The 19,325-nt window shown below is 45.3% G+C and overlaps 2 protein-coding genes across 2 annotated transcripts; both read left to right on the top strand.

The window, feature by feature from the left end:
* The first annotated feature begins 283 nt into the window (after nt 1-283).
* Nucleotides 284-5,273, top strand: LOC120052580 (mucin-5AC-like). Its single transcript, XM_038999575.1, has 8 exons — nt 284-382; nt 1,197-1,300; nt 1,596-2,052; nt 2,226-2,327; nt 2,409-2,445; nt 2,545-2,616; nt 2,720-4,567; nt 4,665-5,273. Exons 1-8 carry the CDS (start codon nt 284-286, stop codon nt 5,030-5,032), a joined length of 3,087 nt encoding a protein of 1,028 aa, XP_038855503.1. The 3' UTR covers nt 5,033-5,273.
* Nucleotides 5,274-5,906: 633 nt separating this feature from the next.
* LOC120047497 lies at nt 5,907-18,858 on the top strand. Its single transcript, XM_038993033.1, has 10 exons — nt 5,907-5,974; nt 6,593-6,910; nt 7,344-7,418; nt 7,674-7,718; nt 8,136-8,182; nt 8,276-8,451; nt 8,658-8,763; nt 8,890-9,415; nt 9,534-9,610; nt 17,091-18,858. Exons 2-8 carry the CDS (start codon nt 6,747-6,749, stop codon nt 9,393-9,395), a joined length of 1,119 nt encoding a protein of 372 aa, XP_038848961.1. The 5' UTR covers nt 5,907-5,974; nt 6,593-6,746; the 3' UTR covers nt 9,396-9,415; nt 9,534-9,610; nt 17,091-18,858.
* The last annotated feature ends 467 nt before the right edge of the window (nt 18,859-19,325 follow it).

The following is a 19,325-nucleotide window of genomic DNA, read 5'->3' as shown; positions in this document are numbered from 1 at the left end:
ATGCTAGACTGCCTTGCACCGCTCTCCCTCTAACACAAGCTCTAAATTACTCCATTCTCTCTGTCTTCTCATTCTTTTGGTCTTTCTCACGCTTTCGGAGGAAGGGGTGGGGGGGTAGAAAGGCGAGGCCCCTTGTTGTCAAATCTGTCAGTCTAGCTCAGTTTGGCCCCTCCTACCTTGGTGGAGGCAGTGAATACTGCTGCTGGTGCTCTTAGCAACGGTGCCTCAGCAACAGAGCCACGGCAACGGAGCACCACGACAACGGAGTGCCGTGTCTCCCCTTATGGAGCTTCCATTGGGCGGGCCGGCGCTGAGGCACTACACTCGCAGCAGACCTAGACCACACCGACAAAATCAACACCTCCGCCCCAGCAGACCAAAGGTACAGAGGGATGGAAAAAAATGGGTGCTGTGTAGAGGCATAATGGTGAGGGGAGATGTAATAGGGTACAGTGGGGAGCGGGAGGGATGGAGGGAAGATGCCTGGTGCCTGCTTGATTCAAGGTACTTGTATCGCAACAGCAACCAGCTGCTTGCATATTCAACACCAATAGTGTGTGTTTGGGGGGATTGCATTTGTGTATAGGATTGTGATTGTATGTGGCTAATTTCTAGGGCTATATAATGCTTGGTCTGAAGCTGGTGGGGTTTTTCTTGGTAGGTGTGTGTGAATTTTCTCTACCATAGCCATCATCACCTTATCCATTGTATGCCTGCCATTGGTACTGTATCAATCACGATCAGAATTAACACATGTAAAGCTGGTTTTGTTGGATGAACTAAACCAAACCTAATCACATGGGCAGCCTTAGTGCCACAGGAGATGACATCATAGGGTCTTAATGGTTTTCTTAGTCAGTCATTGGTAATTGTACATACCAATGGTAGTGTGATAATGTAGATCTGGGGGATATATGTATGAGGTGTTGATGTGTATATTCTGTGTGTCAGGGAAGTCTGAGCCCATGAGGTGACAATTTTATGTAATAATTACTATGTGCTATATGAAGTAAACTGCTCTCAGTAACCTGATATCCAACATGGCACTCTTTCCATGAATTGGAAACCCTTTTGCTTTCTATTTCTCTGGTAGTCTAACTGCACTCACACACATTCTCACACACAAACACCTAATAATCACAGATGTCGTAACACTTATCTCTTTCTCTGTGCATGTGTGCATGGGTGTGACACAGGAATCGGTAGTTGACAATGAAAACGGAGTCCCTGATCACATGGGGCGAGTTGATGAGGGAGTTGAGGAGTTCTTTACTAAGCGAGTCCTTCCTGTCGACACCGTGTGAGTATCTGACCAAACTCAATTTAGATAATCTGACTCTTCACTTTCTCATCTCCAACACATCTTAACCAGCTCACAATAAACCTCTTTAAATTTGAGTAATTTATGAGATGCTCATATTCATAACAACCTACATAACAACCTACAACCTATATTCATAACATTTTCCTGACCACATTACCTGCATGCAGGCCCTAGCTTGTCCATGTCAGGCCACATGGCCAGGAAAAACTTGGGCCCTATGATTGACAAACACACACATGCTGGTCCTGTGCTACTCTGACTCTTCCTCCAGGAAAACACTGAATGAGTCTGAGGAAACTCCCATTACTGAACAGGAAGTGGAAGTAGCGCCTGCTAGCGCCGCCCCTTGCCCTTCCAGAACCCTACGGAGGAAGCTGGGCGAGTTCTTCACCCTTAAAAAGCGGAGGGCTGTGAAATCAGAGGGAAGCCAAGAGGGGAAGGCCAAGAAGACCTCCATCGCCGACCTAATTCGGCCTCTTAGGGAGGCCACCAGAGCTGAAAAAGATCAAGTGAAGGAGAATGAAAAAGTGAAAGAGAAGGAGAGTGTGGATGACAGCTTTGTGACAGGAGATCCAGTGGAAGCAGAAACCTCTCCTGATGGTCCCACTCCACTGAGGGGTGAGGCTCCACCCCGTCGTGCACTAAGAGAGGGGAAGTCACAGTCTCTCATTCTGCTCTCTGGATCCGGAGCCAACGCTGGGAACACCAAGAACACTGCACAAGGGAAGGTATATATTCAAATGTGTTCAACCGACCCTTTGAAAAAACTTGATGGGTTAAAGCAATTTGGTAAAAAATTCTACACAGCCTATGAAAGGATAGTTTTTGCTTTTATTTTGATCATTCTTTAGTTTGGATTGGTTCTTATCAGCACTGACTGCTTCTCCTTGGTTCTGGTTAGTTTCAGAAACACTCGTCTGATAGCCATCATGGCTTTGAGCAGCGCCTCCAGCTCATGCTACAACGTATTGGTGTGTCCAAAGCTCAGCCAGGAGAGACACAGGTGTGTATGTGCATTTATCTGAGTGTGCATGTGGTTGTGTGTCTATATGGAAAACATAAAAATTCTTATTCCATTCTACAGAGTCAGGAGAGAGAGATGAAAAAAGCTGAATCAGAGGGTAAGTCATTTTACTCATATAACACTTGCTAGAGTATATGTGCGAGTCTGTGTGTGGTGATGGATATGTGTTTTCCTTCATTTTCTGTCTCGGTTTCAGGCACTATCATCGATAATAAACCTGAGCCCCCACCCACATTTATGAAGCCCCGGACCATGTCCACCTCATCAGGTAACACACACGCACAAATACACTCATGCAGACATTGTAAACACACACACACACAAACACACACACTATTGTATACAATTTTGTGTATCTTCTTTCTCTTTAGATACGAGACGAGCAGTCCGACAGAGTGTGTCCGCACATGAGTCAGCTGGGAAACCTGCTCTGCCTCCTAAGCCAATAATTAAGCGAGGCCCAACCCCACCTCCCACTATTTCCGGTCATCTCACCCCTGAGAATGACCTAGCCCAAATACAGGAAGGAGAAGCGTGTTCCCCCACAGACCCCACCCCTAGTATCACTGATACCCCTACCAGTTCTAAACCTATCCCCACTGACACCACTATTCCCATCACTGTCCCAGATCCCACTAACTCTTCTATTCCCACTGACACCATCATTCCCATCACTGTCCCAGATCCCACTAACTATTCTATTCCCATTGACACCAGCATTCCCTCCCCTGTCCCAGATCCCACTAACTATTCTATTCCCATTGACACCATCATTCCCTCCCCTGTCCCAGATCCCACTAACTATTCTATTCTCACTGACACCATCATTCCCTCCCCTGTCCCAGATCCCACTAACTCTTCCATCCCCGTTTCTACTACTGCTACTTCCTCTAATTCAACCCCCAATGACATCATCCCCTCTACAATGTCTGCACCTACCCCTATCAATACTACAGCCTCCACCCCCAACACCACCACCTTCATCCCCAGTACTAACCCTGCCACAACCACTACCATTACCTCCATCACAACTACATCTGGCCCTATGAATATTACAACTTCCACCCCCCCTACTGACATGAACTTTGGCTCTATCCCCACTATTACCCCCACCCCAACTCCCACTGCCTCCACTGACTCCACCACCCCAACCACCTCTGCGTCGTCCATCCCTAATCTAGCCACAATCACCATTACAAGCATTACTGCCCCAACACCTGTTAACCCTAATGCTGATACCCATACATCAACAACCCCCACCACTAATGCTTCTACCCCTACCCTTACTGATACTACTGCCTCGACAACTCCAACACTAAATACTCCCATCTCCATAATTGCTTCTGCTGGCAACAACATTTCTACTCCCACCCCCACTACCTCTCTGTGTCTCACTCCCACTAACTCTCTGTGTCCCACCCCCACTACCCTAATTACTAATTCAGTTACCCCACCTCCATCTCCTGCTGCTACTATAACAACCTCGACCCTTAATTCTATGAATGGTGCTTCCCATATCTCCATAAACTCCACTGACTCCAACGCTACCCAAACCGGAACTCACAATACCAGCGCAACTAACTCTGTCAACTTCACTTCTACCTCAAGCCCCACTAACTCTACTAGTCCTATCCCTACTTGCTCTACCAGCTCAACTTCCACTAACTGTGCTGCTCACACTGCTACTATCCCTAGCAGTCCGATTCCAATTATCTCTACTAATCACTCCCCCACTGTCACTTCTATCCCCACTGCCACTCACTCAACTAACTCCACCAATATTTCCTCCCCCACATTCTCTTCTACTCACACCACTACTAACACTACTAGTCCCATCCCAACTAACTCTACTAGCCTGACCACTACCCCCACCCCCATTAACTCTAGCTCTGTCACCACTATCTCTACAGGCTGTTCTAATATCACCACTGCCACTAACTCTTCTGTCCTCATCAGTAGCCCCAACCCCACTAACTCTACTACCAACACCCCCACTAACCCTTCAAATCCCACCAACACCACTAAACCTACTAACTCTACTACACACACCACTATCTCAATCCCCACTAATTATGTTACTCATAGCCCCACTAACTCTTCCAGTCCAACCCCCACTAACTTTGCTAGCCCTACACCAATTAATACGATTCAACCATCACCTGAGGAGAGAATTAGCCTTAATCCTGCAATGGGACTGCTGTCCATGACTAAGGGTACAAGTAAGTGTGTGCGTTCAATAGTAATAATAATATTGCTTGAAATTTGGAAGTAACCTGTTGAAAATAACATTTTGTCCCTCTCTTTCCTCTCCTACAGATGACCTGAATGCTGAGAGGGTAGAGAGGAACAAGGAGACAGAAGAGAAACGTAGCAAGGAAGAAGATGTCAGGAGGGCCACAGAGAAAGAAAAAGAACAGAAATCATTGGCGTACAACATAGGCAAAACCATAAAAGAGGAGAAGGAGGAGGGTCTGCAGAAGGTGGATGAGATCATGAGGCAGGGAGTAGAAGAGACCAAATCAAATGAAGAAAGAGAGTTGTGTAAAAAGGATGGGGATAAAAAGAGGGAAGGAGGGACCAATGTGTCAGATGAAAAAGAGTTCAAAACTAAGGAGGTGGTAGAGAGCAAGTCAAACAAGGGACCAACTACTGTGATAGAGGCAGGGGAGACCACAGTAAAATAAACGGGGGACAGTCCATGTGACTGAGTACAGGGACCACATCACAGCAGAAAACCGCAGAGGGTGGAACATCGAACCAAAAAACTGAGACCCCCTCTGTGTGACACAAATGGACTGACCCAGCAACGTGTACTTTTTTTCTCAACCATGTTTACATTTGCATTGCACGTATTGTATGATTATGTAATACATCAACTGTGGTGAAATATGTTTACAATAGATGGATATGAGACACATAGTTACTTATGATAATTAAAATGAATATTCATAATGTCATGATGTCTTTATCATGCTTCAGTCCGTCTGTTAGTTCCTAGCTCCCAATCTCTTTGGAATGTCTATAACTAAGCCTAAACCAGAAATGTATGACAAAAGTTGGTGGAAGGAGAGAAGGTCTGAGATAGAAGTGTTTCTTCATGGTAGTACCAGAGTGAATCATTGCCCTATTCCCATATGCCCGCGACGACACACCTTGACGGACAGAAATTATTGGATTGATGAAGGTAATATGTGGTAGCAGAACCATATCTGGCCATCACCTGTCTCCAAGGACAAATTGTCAAGGGCAGACAGAGGGGAGCAATTACACTAGGGGATGTTGCTCCCAATAAGTTACTCCTATAGGCATAATTCCCTCATCTCCTTTCTTTTTTAAGGGTAGATGAAGGGACTATACAGGTGTTCCCCACAAGTGCTTTAATACAGACATTTTAGATAAGGTGTCATGAATGGACAAGGAAAGGAATATAACGTGTGCGTGTGCAGTGGGACAGGACACACATTGGTATCGAAATGGCGTGAACAGTGTTTCCCATGATAGGGGATTGCAGTGGGAACCATTTGCTGTGGAAAGATTCCCCAACGGAATGTAAATAAAGTAACATCACTCAGTGGAACCGCTACATCAATCAGACTCAAAAGTGGTTGTCGTTGTTTTACTATCAGGTGAGTTGCGATATATAATTGCCGTTGTTCCCAAATGCAATAGTGTAAATCTGAACGACTTGACGACCTAGTGCAGTGGTTCCCAACCAGGGGGGGTAATTGAGTAGACTCATGAGACCGTAGGCCTACTGGTCAAATGCACATGAGGGGGTACTCCGGGCAAAGCAAAATTCAGTTGGTGGTACAGTAACCAAAAAAGGTTATGAACCACTGACCTAGGGGATCTACAGTAGCTAGCTAACGTTAGGTGTAAGCAGCTAAGTTTGCTGTCACATGAGTAGGAGGAAGACTTCGCCGTACAGTTCACAACAAAGCTAGCTAAGTAACGTTAAAGTTGGTATTGATGTTTTCTCGATATGATCTATTCTATTAGCTAGGCCTAGTTCTAATTTATTTTAGTTTAGTTTGTAAACTAGTTATGTGTGGAAAAGTTAGTACCATGAGAGGCTTTTCACTGCAATGTTTAGCTAGCTAATAAATCCACAACTGTGTATGGATATTATAGTCACCACACCAGTTAGTGTAATAACAGGTAACTAGCTAGTATACTGAAAATTGTAGTGCCATCAACTCTCAACTGTCACATTATTCTGTACATGCCTGTCTCCGGTGTTTTAGGGTGTGTGGCCATGACTCGGGGTAGGAGGACTAAGTTGGAGCCCTGGATGGAGCAGGTCATCCTGAGTTATGGCACAGAGCCAAAGGAGGAGCAGAAGAACACTGATGAAAGCGCATGTTGTTGGGGTAATGAGGCATCAAGTACATACACTTCATGCAAGGCCTGTGTTCCAAGTTTAGAAGGTGTGTGTGGGTCGGCCGGATGTCAGAGTCCCAAGCCCGGTCGACTGAGGGTTTGACAACGTTGCTGTTCCTCTCTGATGGAGTGGTGCACATCCCCGCCATACTGACCCAGGACGCCTGGGAGACTCTTCAGGAGTGAGTTAACATTTAGGACAAGCGTAGAGGCCTATGAGATCATATTAAATGACATGTATGTCTAAAACCCACCTGTAAACCATTTCTTGTTAAGCCCAGTACAAATCTAACAGCCAACATAAGGAGAAACAAGACGAGACAAAACGTATTAAGATAATTAAAAACCATACCACAAATGGTGATGCATTTCTATCTATCGGTATCCTCTGGTAGGCAGGAGGACTGTGAGTGCTTCTCCAGTCTCATTAATTGCACAGTGTGTGTGTATTCATACACCCTGCAGTTCAACATGGACTCTGAACAGGTGCGTGTGAATGATCCTATGATACTGGTACTAGTAGTCCTTTGGTCTTAGAGAGACAGCTCCTGTTCTTTATTCTTTACCATTCATATTTTATTTTACTCTAAATGTGTCCTCATCTCCTCATACAAGGAGCCAGTTTTACTTATCGGTTGGTGAGCTGACCACCACATCAGATGGGGCTGCTAAAGACAACAGCCCTTGCTGGTAAGAGACGCACCTCCTGGCCTCCAAACCCAAACACCCACACATATGCACCTTAATTGGGAAGAACAGGCTCATTCTAATGACTGGAGCGGATTGAGTGAAATGGTAACAAATACATTAAACACATGGTTTCCAGGTCTTTGATGGCATTCCATTTGCTCCGTTCCAGCCAATATTATGAGCCGTTCTCTCCTCAGTAGCCTCCTGTGATACACACATTAAATGTAGTGACTCTCCAACTTGCTTTTGTTTCAGCACATCGCTCAACTCAGTCAGACGAAAGATCTGTACAACATGGAGGTGAGTATGGGGTGTGTGTATTTATGTTTTTTTCAATTTTATTTAACTTGGCAAGTCAGTTAAGAACATATTCTTATTTACAATGACGGCCTACCAAAAGGCCTCCTGCGGGGACGGGGGCTGGGATTTAAAAAAATAATGTATATAGGACAAAACACGCATCACAACAAGAGAGACAACACAACACTACATAAAGAGAGACCTAAGACGACAACATAGCATGGCAGCAACACATGACAACATCATGGCAGCAGCACAACATGGTACAAACATTATTGGGCACAGACAACAGCACAAAGGGCAAGAAGGTAGAGACAAGAGTCTGTGTTTGTGCATTTTTTTGTTGTTGCATATAATACATGTGTACATTACTTTATATATTGTATTTGTTGATCATGTGTTTTCTTTTATCCACAGATCCCTGCTTGCACAGGATTCTGTCCATACTCAGAACACCCAGTCTGGTACGGAACTCTATACACTCTGCACTACATTGATGATTTGTATCCTTATTGTTTGCCACACCTGTGTATATGACTGTGTTTCCTATCTACTAGAGTTCAGTCTGTCAGAGCTGCTGGGGGAGTGGCAGCATGACTGGCCCCAGTCTCTGTTGAAGGATGTGATGGAACTCTTGAGGACTCCCACAAACCCCCCCTCCCCACAGCCCTCCACCTCCAACACCCTCACACACACTGGCACCAGATGGGCTATTGAAAGGTTCAGATATAAGGTGTGTGTGTGTGTGTGTGTGTGTGACCAACCTATTACTATAACTATTGCCCATGATCCCACACTTTCCTGTGAGTTATGTTTGTTAACTGGTCCATGCTGTAGATTAAGTATTTTCTATCAGTTACTGCTAGCTGAAGTATGCTGCTACCACAATAGAGCCCAGTGTGTGTACAAATATCTATATTTTTCTCTCCCTCTCTCTAGAGGAGAGTATGGATGGTGTCAGGGGTGACCGGAGGAGCAGTGGCGAGCCCATGGGACATGTTTGCTCCAGCAGCTGAGCTGCTCAGGACCTCCTCTGCATCTGACGGTGTGCTCCTTTCCTTTTAACTTTTCAATCATTCAACCTCTATACACACACATCACACCATCCACATTTGTCTTTGCACCGTACTACAGATATTCTAACTTCTGTCTCTCATTGGTTCCCTGACAGAATCTATCACCTCGGAGCCCTTCTCCCTCCAGAAGAGCCAGTCTCTGCTCGACCCCACTCCACAACCAGTCACCCTTGCAACGTTTCCCCTGGCAACCAACACCCAGGTGCCAACCCTGACCCATGGGGCCACCCAAAGGTCAGGCGAGCGCTCCCTTCCTCCTTATCAAAAACCAGGCCCCTCTCACAGCCTACTCCCCTCCAGTGGCGGCTCCTCCACTGTGAGTCTATCTACAAAGCACCAACACTCTGGCATGAAGCTCCACCACAGTGACTCAACCACAACACATCAACTTCCAGTCACGGAGCAGCAAGATCAGGTGGAAGAGGAGGATGTTGTGAAGAGGTGTAGGAAGGTTAAGAAGAAGTGTTCTGTGCAGACCCCCGAGGATAATGATATCACCTGGGAGGAGGAAAATATGCAGAAGAACCGCAGCCTGCCCTCCTGGATGTTTCCAGGATTGGGGAGGGAAGCAGCTGCAAACAGAAGGCAGTTGCAGCAATAGCCCCCCGGAGGCCCTCCAATGTAAGGGTGACCAGTTTTCAACCAAGAAATAGGATATATATAGACCATTTAGTGGAATTTTTAACCTGTCCGTTTTGTTAGATTGGTGTGAAGTAAATGATCTGTCTTGCTCTCTCAGGTTCACAGTGATGGCACTTCGTTCTCATATTCTTATCAGCTGTGTGGCCGCATTTCGAAGGATCTAAGCCATTTAAAGTGAGTAAACCGTGTGTGTGTGCCGTGCCTTCGAAAGTACTCAGACCTCTTTGCTTTTTCCACATTTTGTTACGTTACAGCCTTATTCTAAAATTGATTAAATATATAAAAATCCTCAGCAATCTACACACAGTACCCCCATAATGACAAAGCGAAAAACTGGTTTTTAGAAATTTTTGCAAATGTATTAAAAAAAAAATGAAATACATAATTATTCATACCCTTTGCTATGAGACTCGAAATTGAGCTCCGGTGCATCCTGTTTCCATTGATCATCCTTATTGATCATCCTTGAGATGTTTCTACAACTTGATTGAAGTCTACCTGTGGTAAATTCAATTGATTGGACATGATTTGGAAAGGCACGCACCTGTCTATATAAGGTCCCACAGTTGACAGTGCATGTCAGAGCTAAAACCAAGCCATGATGTCAAAGGAATTGTCAGTAGATTGTCCACATTGACCCTGTACCCCCTGTATGAAGCGTTGTTATTGTTATGTAATTTTCTTGTGTTCATTTAAAATGTTGTAATTTTATTTTGTAAATATTTTCTTAACTCTATTTCTTGAACTGCGTTGTTGGATAAGGGCTTGTAAGTAAGCATTTCATGGTAAGGTAAGGTTGTATTCGGCGCATGTAACAAATACAATTTGATTTAGAGCTCAGAGACAGGATTGTGTAGAGGCACAGATCTGGGGAAGTGTACCAAAACATTTCTGCAGCATTGAAAGTCCCCAAGTACACATTGGCCTCCATCATTCTTATGTGTGTTCCAAGATGGCGTAGCAGTCAGATGTCTGTTTGTCCCATGTATATATCTTTTTTTATCTCATTTTCCATCTACGGACTGAACATACTCTCCTGCAACCCGCCTCAACCAATGTGGTACGGATCTGCTATTTTTTTTACACTTTAGAACCGGAACACCCATCAGAAGCTAGCCAGCTAACTAGCTACTAGCTAGTAGTCAGTTAGCCACTGCTAGCGGTCATCACCGTTAACTCGGACATCAGCCAGCCTCAGCCCGGTCAATTCCTGCCCGTCTGCACAGTATATCAACCCAGAGCATATCGGACTGCTTTTTCTCTACCACATCTCCGGATTCCTACCGCAAGCTTTGAACTTTTACACCAGATCATCGCAGCTAGCTAGCTGCTATCCGAGTGGCTACTCCTGGCTAACGTCTCTGTCCCGAAGCAAGCACCAGTTAGCCTGGAGCTAGCCTCGAGCTAGGCACATCTCCCGGCTAGCTGAAGAGGTCCATCAGCCAATTCTTGAGCAACAATACCTATTTTGCCAATTGGCCTGGACCCTTTTACTGCCGACACGGAGCCCCACCGATCCATCACGACTGGTCTGCCTACGTAACCGTCTGAAGGGGTTTCAACAGGCTCTTCCGTTGCGACATCTCCCGAAGGCCCATCTGCTATCCCCGGCCCGCTAGCTGTCTGAATCGCCGTGTCTCCAGCTCGTCTAACTACTCACTGGAACTTATGATCACTCGGCTACACATGCCTCTCCCTAATATACCTTGTTTATTGCTGTTTTGGTTAGTGATTATTGTCTTATTTCACTGTAGAGCCTCCAGCCCTGCTCAATATGCCTTAGCTAGCCCTTTTGTTCCATCCCCCACACATGCGGTGACCTCACCTAGCTTAAATGGTGCCTCTAGAGACAAAACCTCTCATCACTCAATGCCTAGGTTTACCTCCACTGTACTCACATCCTACCATACCCTTGTCTGTACATTATTGCTTGAATCATCTATTCCTCCGCGCCTCAAAATCTGCTTCTTTTACTCTCTGTTCCGAACGCACTAGACGACCAGTTCTTATAGCCTTTAGCCGTACCCTTATCCTACTCCTCCTCTGGTGATGTAGAGGTTAACCCAGGCCCTGCAGCCCCTAGCTCCACTCCCATTCCCCAGGCGCTCTCATTTGTTGACTTCTGTAACTATAAAGGCCTTGGTTTCATGTATGTAAACATTAGAAGCCTCCTTAAGTTTGTTTTATTCACTGCTTTAGCACACTCCGCCAACCCGGATATCCTAGCCGTGTCTGAATCTTGGCTTAGGAAGGCCACCAAAATCCTTACATTTCCATCCCTAACTATAACATTTTCTGATAAGACAGAACTGCCAAAGGGGGCGGAGTTAGCCTGCAGAGTTATGTCATACTATCCAGGTCTGTGCCCTAACAATTCGAGCTTCTACTTTTAAAAATCCACCATTCCAGAAACAAGTCTCACCGTTGCCACTTCTTATAGACCCCCTTCAGCCCCCAGCTGTGCCCTGGACAACATATGTGAATTGATTGCCCCCCATCTATCTTCAGAGTACTGTTAGGTGACATAAACTGGGACAAGCTTAACACCCCGGCCGTCCTACAATCTAAGCTAAATGCCCTCAATCTCACACAAATGATCAAGGACCCTACCAGGTACAACACTAAATCCATAACCATGGGCACCCTCTTAGATATCCTGACGAACTTGCCCTCTAAATACACCTCTGCTGTCTTCAACCAGGATCTCAGTGATCATTGCCTGCGTAATGGGTCTGCGGTCCCCCCTCATCACTGTCAAACGCTCCCTAAAACACTTCAGCGAACAGGCCTTTCTAATCGACCTGGCCTGGGTATTCTGGAAGGATATTGACCTCATCCCGTCAGTAGAGGATGCCTGGTTGTTCTTTAACTTCTTATGGCTGCAGGGGCAGTATTGAGTAGCTTGGATGAAAGGTACACAGAGGTGCCCAGAGTAAACGGCCTGCTCCTCAGTCATAGTTGCTAATATATGCATATTATTATTAGTATTGGATAGAACACACTCTGAAGTTTCTAAAACTGTTCGAATTATGTCTGTGAGTATAACAGAACTCATATGGCAGGCAAAAGCCTGAGAAGTTCCACTTTCTGTTTGGATTTTTTCTGAGGCTGGTAGATTTTCAACCAAGCTCCCATTGAAATTACAGTGAGATATAGATGAGTTTTCACTTCCCACGGCTTCCACTAGATGTGAACAGTCAATAGAACTTTGTCTGATGACTTTACTGTGAAGGGGGGCCGAAGGAGACAGGAATGAGTCACCACTGTCATGAGGTGACCATTTTTTCACCATGTGCGTTCACATAAGAGGGAGCTCCGTTCCATCGCTCATCTGAAGTCAATGTAATTCTCCGGTTGGAACGTTATTCAAGATTTATTTGAACAACATTCTAAAGATTGATTCAATACATCGTTTGACATGTTTCTACTGACTGTTACGGAACTTTTGGACATTTCGTCACGTTTTAGTGAACGCGCTTTGTGACTTTGGAATTGTTTACCAAACGCGGTAACCAAAGTAGCTAATTGGACATAAATAACGGACATTATCGAACAAATCAAGCATTTATTGTGGACCTGGGATTCCTGGGAGTGCATTCTGATGAAGATCATCAAAGGTAAGAGAATATTTATCATGTAATTTCTGGATTCTGTTGACTCCAACATGGCGGCTAATTTGACTCTTGTTCTGAGCTCCGTCTCAGATTATTGCATGGTTTGCTTTTTCCGTAAAGTTTTTTTGAAATCTGACACAGCGGTTGCATTAAGGAGAGGTATATCTATAATTCCATTTTCCATTCCATGCTAAATCTGGATCCCTACAAATCAGCTGGGCTAGACAATCTGGACCCTCTTTCTAAAACGATCCGCCAAAATTGTTGTAACCCCTATTACTAGCTTGTTCAACCTCTCTTTTGTATCATCTGAGATCCCCAAAGATTGGAAAGCTGCCACGGTCATCCCCCTGTTCAAAGGGGAGATACTCTAGACCCAAACTGTTACAGACCTATATCCATCCTGCCCTGCCTTTCTAAAATCTTCGAAAGCCAAGTTAACAAACAGATCACAGACCATTTCAAATCCCACCGTACCTTCTCCACTATGCAATCTGGTTTCCGAGCTGGTCATGGGTGCACCTCAGGCACGCTGAAGGTCCTAAATGATATCATAACTGCCATTTATAAAAGACAGTACTGTGCAGCCGTCTTCATCGACATGGCCAAGGCTTTCAACTCTGTCAATCACCGCATTCTTATCGGCAGACTCAATAGCCTTGGCTTCTGAAATGACTGTCTTGCCTGGTTCACCAATTACTTCTCAGAGTTCAGTGTGTCAAATTGGAGGGCCTGTTGTCCAGACCTCTGGCAGTCTTTATGGGGGTGCCACAGGGTTCAATTCTCGGGCCGACTCTTTTCTCTGTATATGTATCAATGATGTCGCTCTTGCTGCTGGTGATTCTCTGATCCACCTCTACGTAGACAACACCATTCTGTATACAACTGGCCCTTCTTTGGAGACTGTTAACAAACTAGCAAACGAGCTTCAATGCCATACAACACTCCTTCCGAGACCTCCAACTGCAAGTAAAACTAAGTGCATGCTCTTCAACCGATTGCTGCCCGCACCCTCCCGCCCGACTAGCATCACTACTCTGGATGGTTCTGACTTAATATATATGTGGACAACTACAAATGCCTAAGTGTCTAGTTAGACTATAAACTCTCCTTCCAGACTCACATTAAGCATCTCCAATCCAAAATTAAATCTAGAATCGGCTTCCTATTTCGCTACAAAGCATCCTTCACTCATGCTGCCTAACATACCCACGTAAAACTGACTATCCTACCGATCCTTGACCGGCGATGTCATTTACAAAATAGCGCCCAACACTCTACTCAGACTACATCCAGCTTGCTATCACAGTACCATCCATTTTGTCACCAAAGCCCCATACACTACCCACCACTGCGACCTGTATGCTCTTGTTGGCTGGCCCTCACTACATATTTGTCGCCAAACCCACTGGCTCCAGGTCATCTATAAGCTTATGTTAGGTAAAGCCCCGCCTAATCTCAGCTCACTGGTCACCATAGCAACACCCACCTGTAGCACGCGCTCCAGCAGGTATATTTCACTGGTCATCCCCAAAGCCAACACTCCCTTTGGCCGCCTTTCAGTTCTCTGCTGCCAATGACTGGAACGAATTGCAAAAATCACTGAAGCTGGAGTCTTATATATCCCTCTAACTTTAAGCATCAGCTGTCAGAGCAGCTTACTGATCACTGTACCTGTACACAGTGTGGTAAACCGTGGGGTGTTGGGTTGAGCGTGCAGAGATTGACACATAGACAGGGAGGTTTTAGTCCGCAAAAACAACTTTACCTGAGAAAATAAACATAACAAAGAAAATCACTTAGGTTTGGCTCGGTCCTTCTTCTCTACTTTTGCTCGGTGTCGGTCTCTCCCCGTTCTCTCTCGTGGTGTGCCACAGTGCTCCTTTTATTTGGCCTCCACAGCTGGTTGGCACTTTACCATAATTACCTCCACTTGGAGCTGTCCGTGTCGGGGTGCCCAGCTCCTGTATTCCCAGCAGAGGGAGCCAACTTCGCCTCACGTACCTCCCCTCTATTACCATCCCCTGGGGTAGACCTGGGATACCACAACAGCCAATCTGTAAATAACACACCCTAACTTGTCCCCATATTGTTACTTATCCTCTTGCTCTTTTGCACCCCAGGATCTCTACTTGCACTTCATCATCTGCACATCTATCACTCCAGTGTTAATGCTAAATTGTAATTATTTCGCCTCCATGGCCTATTTATTGCCTTACCTCCATACTCTTCTACATTTGCACACACTGTACATAGATGTTTCTATTGTGTTATTGACTGTACGTTTGTTTATGTGTAACTCTGTGTTGTTGTTTTTGTCGCACTGCTTTGTTTTATCTTGGCCAGGTCGCAGTTGTAAATGAGAATTTGTTCCTAGCTGGCCTACCTGGTTAAATAAAAGTGAAATTTAAAAAAATATATAAAATTCTTAAATAAAGAACTTTGGAACCACCAAGACTCTTCCTAGAGCTGGCCACCCGGCCAAACTGAGCAATCGGGGGATAAGGGCCTTGGTCAGGGAGGTGACCAAGTACCCGATGGTCACTCTGACAGAGCTCTAGAGTTCCTCTGTGGAGATGGGAGAACCTTCCAGAAGGACAACCATCTTTGCAGTACTCGGCGAGATGGAAGCCACTCCTCAGTAAAAGGCACATGACAGCCTGCTTGGAGTTTGCTAAAAGGCACCTAAAGACTCAGACCATGAGAAACACTATTCTCTGGTCTGATGAAACCAAGATTGAACTCTTTGGCCTGAATGCCAAGTGTCACTTCTGGAGGAATCCTAGCACCATTCCTACGGTGAAGCATGGTGGTGGCAGCATCATGCTGTGGGGATGTTTTTCAGTGGCAGGGACTGGGAGACTAGTCAAGATCAAGGCAAAGATGAACAAAGCAAAGTACATAGATCCTTGATGAAAACCTGCTCCAGAGCGCCCAGGACCTCAGACTTCCAACAGGACAATGACCCTAAGCACACAGCCAAGACAACGCAGGAATGACTTCGGGACAAGTCTCTGAATGTCCTTGAGTGGCCCAGCCAGAGCCTGGACTTGAACCAGATTCAACATCTCTGGAGAGACCTGAAAATAGCTGTGCAGCAACACTCCCCATCCAACCTGACAGAGCTTGAGAGGATCTGCAGAGAAGAATGGGAGAAACTCCCAAAATACAGGTGTGTCAAGCTTGTAACGCCAAACCCAAGACTCGAGGCTGTAATCGCTGCCAAATGTTCTTTAACAAAGTACTGAGTAAAGGGTCTGAATACTTACACTACCGTTCAAAAGTTTGGGGTCACTTAGAAATGTCCTTGTTTTTTTGAAAGAAAAGCAAAAAAATGTTGGTCCATAGTACACAGCGTTGTATGAGATCTTCAGTTTCTTGGCAATTTCTCGCATGGAGTAGCCTTCATTTCTCAGAACAAGAATAGACTGACGAGTTTCAGAAGAAAGTTCTTTGTTTCTAGCCATTTTGAGCCTGTAATCGAACCCACAAATGCTGATGCTCCAGATACTCAACTAGTCAAAAGAAGGCCAGTTATATTGCTTCTTAAATCATCATAACAGTTTCAAGCTGTGCTAACATAATTGCAAAAGGTATTCTAATGATCAATTAGCCTTTTAAAATTCTAAACTTGGATTAGCTAACACAACGTGCCATTGGAACACAGGAGTGATGGTTGCTGATAATGGGCCTCTGTACGCCTATGTAGATATTCCATAAAAAATCAGCCGTTTCCATCTACAATAGTCATTTACAACATTAACAATGTCTACACTGTATTTCTGATCAATTTGATGGTATTTTAATGGACAAAAAATTTGCTTTTGAAAGGTAGTGTATGTAAATGTATATTTCTAAAATCCTGTTTTTGCTTTGTCATTATGGGATATTGTGTGTAGAATGATGAGGGGGGGGGGAAACTATTTTTTATCAATTTTAGAATAAGGCTGTAACCTACCAAAATGTGGAAAAAGTCAAGGGGTCTGAATACTTTCCGAAAGCTATGTGTGTGTGTGTGTGTGTGTGTGTGTGTCGTGCAGGATTCCTGATGGCATGGTGCACTGGGCTGTACGGTACCTGGTCCCTTCCATGCAGACGAAGGTTGTCAAGGACACACAGCTGCGACCCCAGACTCACCCCAGTTGACAACCTGAGGTCATCGCCCCCATCTTCCCATTGTGTTGAATCCATAGTGTACAGAGGCAGCTTTGTTTTTTTATGAATCTCTATTGTTATGTTTATATAACATTCTGAATATTGATAAATAAATATACATTAGTAATTGAATTGTGTCAACTCTAGATGCAGGCAAATGTGAACTTAGCAACTTTTAATTTGTCAACAGCAAGATCATTTCATTGTCAGTTACTCAGATATTTTTTCCTTAATTTTACTTTTGAATAACACACATGCACTTATTTCCTTATGCAAACATTCACTGGCTGCTATAATAAAATACAAATCATATCAGATGTCCTCTAGAATAATTTGAACAAAATATAAGCACAACAAAAATAGTCACAGTTACATAATGCTTGTACATAGTGCTTTAAACAATTATATCTACTTAATGGAAGCCAGTGTCATGTGGTGGTTGGGTGGGGGCTTGCCCTGGGAATTCCTGAAGAGGTGAAGGCATAGAGGAAAGGGTTGAGGGAGCTGTTGATGATGATGAAACCCATGAGGACATTCCAAGCTGAGTCACACACATTCTCCACAACCTCGTTCTGCACGGCCAAGTTCACCAGGGCCAGCAGGTTGAACAGGTGCAGCAGAGTCCAGAAGCAGAAGAAGGACACAACGATGCAGATGACCAGCTTGGTCACCCTCCGCTGCCTGAACAGGGCCGCCTGGCTCACCCTCCTGTGGAGGTAGAAGTAGGACGCCACCAGGATGCAGCAGGGAACTACAAATCCCAGCAGCATTTGGACAAGTAGGATGGCCATTTCTTGTCTGAGGCTCTGGAAGTGTGAGCTGCAGGATTTGCCGCCGTCGTATGTCTTGATGTCAAGGACAGAGAAGGCGGGAGAGGCAATGAACCCTGCCAGCCCCCACAGGGAGGAGTGCCTCTTCCCTCATACGGCCTAGCCGCGCCCAGCTGTGGGGGTACAGCACCTGGACGCAGCGCTGCACACTCAGCAGGGTGATGGTCAGCACACTACCATTCAGGCTGCAATAGATCAGGAAGAAGAGCAGCTTGCAGGCGGCGGGGCCCAGATCCCAGGTCCTCTGTAGGTTGTTGATAACTAGAGGCAGGCATAGCAAGACCATCAGGTCACACAGTGCCAGATTCAGCATCAGGCTATCAGAACCACCACATTCCCATGGATTCCCACAATGCAACAGAAGCCCGTGATCACGCTGGGCAACACACGGGTCATGTGCCAGTAAGGATAGGACTGAGTGCTGCATAGGGCCGAACTGTCCAGACTATTAAAATCCACAGAGAATGCTGGTTAGAAACTCAACAGGGATGTCTCACTACCTCTGTCTGGCTGGGCTGACGGAGACACACTAAGCTCTGAGTTGTTCCCCAGATTGCCTTCACTACTGGTGGTAGTGATGATATGCTGTAAACAAAGAGTACCTGTGTGTGACTCTGGGCCGGGCCTGTTTTGAATATACAACGTGTGTACAGCTCTGTGTTATGTGAAGGTAACAGCCTACAAACATGACACACTCATATATAGCCTCCTGACCCGTGAGAGTTACAGGAAAACCTCAACAAAAACCCTCACAAACTTTTACAGATGCACAATTGAGAGCATCCTGTCAGGCTGTATCACGGCCTGGTATGGCAACTGCACCGCCCGCAACCGCAGGGCTCTTCAGAGGGTGGTGTGGTCTGCCCAAAGCATCACCGGGGGCAAACTACATGCCCTCCAGGACACCTACACCACCCGATGTCACAGGAAGGCCAAAAAGATAATCAAGGACATCAACCACCTGTGCCACGGCCTGTTCCCGCCTCTATCTTCCAGAAGGCAAGGTCAGTACAGGTGCATCAAAGCTGGGACAGAGAAACTGAAAAACAGCTTCTATCTCAAGGCCATCAGACTGTTAAATAGCCATCACTAGCAGGCTTCCACCCGGTTACGTAACCCTGCACCTTAGAGGCTGCTGCACTATATACATAGATTTTTTTTTCTTGGAATCACTGGCCACTTTAATAATGTTTACATACTGCTTTACTCATCTCATATTTATATACTGTATTCTATTCTACTGTATTTGCCTAGTTAAATAAAGGTTAAATAAATAAACACCTTTTTGTT

The sequence above is a fragment of the Salvelinus namaycush genome, chromosome 1 (genome assembly GCF_016432855.1).
Source record: "Salvelinus namaycush isolate Seneca chromosome 1, SaNama_1.0, whole genome shotgun sequence".
Taxonomy (NCBI): domain Eukaryota; kingdom Metazoa; phylum Chordata; class Actinopteri; order Salmoniformes; family Salmonidae; genus Salvelinus; species Salvelinus namaycush.
This window is presented reverse-complemented; position numbering and strand designations above follow the sequence as displayed.

Bases quoted from the DNA above. Each gene is read 5' to 3' on its own strand.
- LOC120052580 (XM_038999575.1), top strand. From the start codon at position 284: ATGGAGCTTCCATTGGGCGGGCCGGCGCTGAGGCACTACACTCGCAGC. The intron at 2,053-2,225 runs GTATATATTCAA...GGTTCTGGTTAG, and splicing joins AGAACACTGCACAAGGGAAG to TTTCAGAAACACTCGTCTGA. The intron at 2,328-2,408 runs GTGTGTATGTGC...TCCATTCTACAG, and splicing joins CTCAGCCAGGAGAGACACAG to AGTCAGGAGAGAGAGATGAA.
- LOC120047497 (XM_038993033.1), top strand. From the start codon at position 6,747: ATGCAAGGCCTGTGTTCCAAGTTTAGAAGGTGTGTGTGGGTCGGCCGG. The intron at 7,719-8,135 runs GTGAGTATGGGG...TTTTATCCACAG, and splicing joins AAGATCTGTACAACATGGAG to ATCCCTGCTTGCACAGGATT. The intron at 8,183-8,275 runs GTACGGAACTCT...CCTATCTACTAG, and splicing joins TACTCAGAACACCCAGTCTG to AGTTCAGTCTGTCAGAGCTG.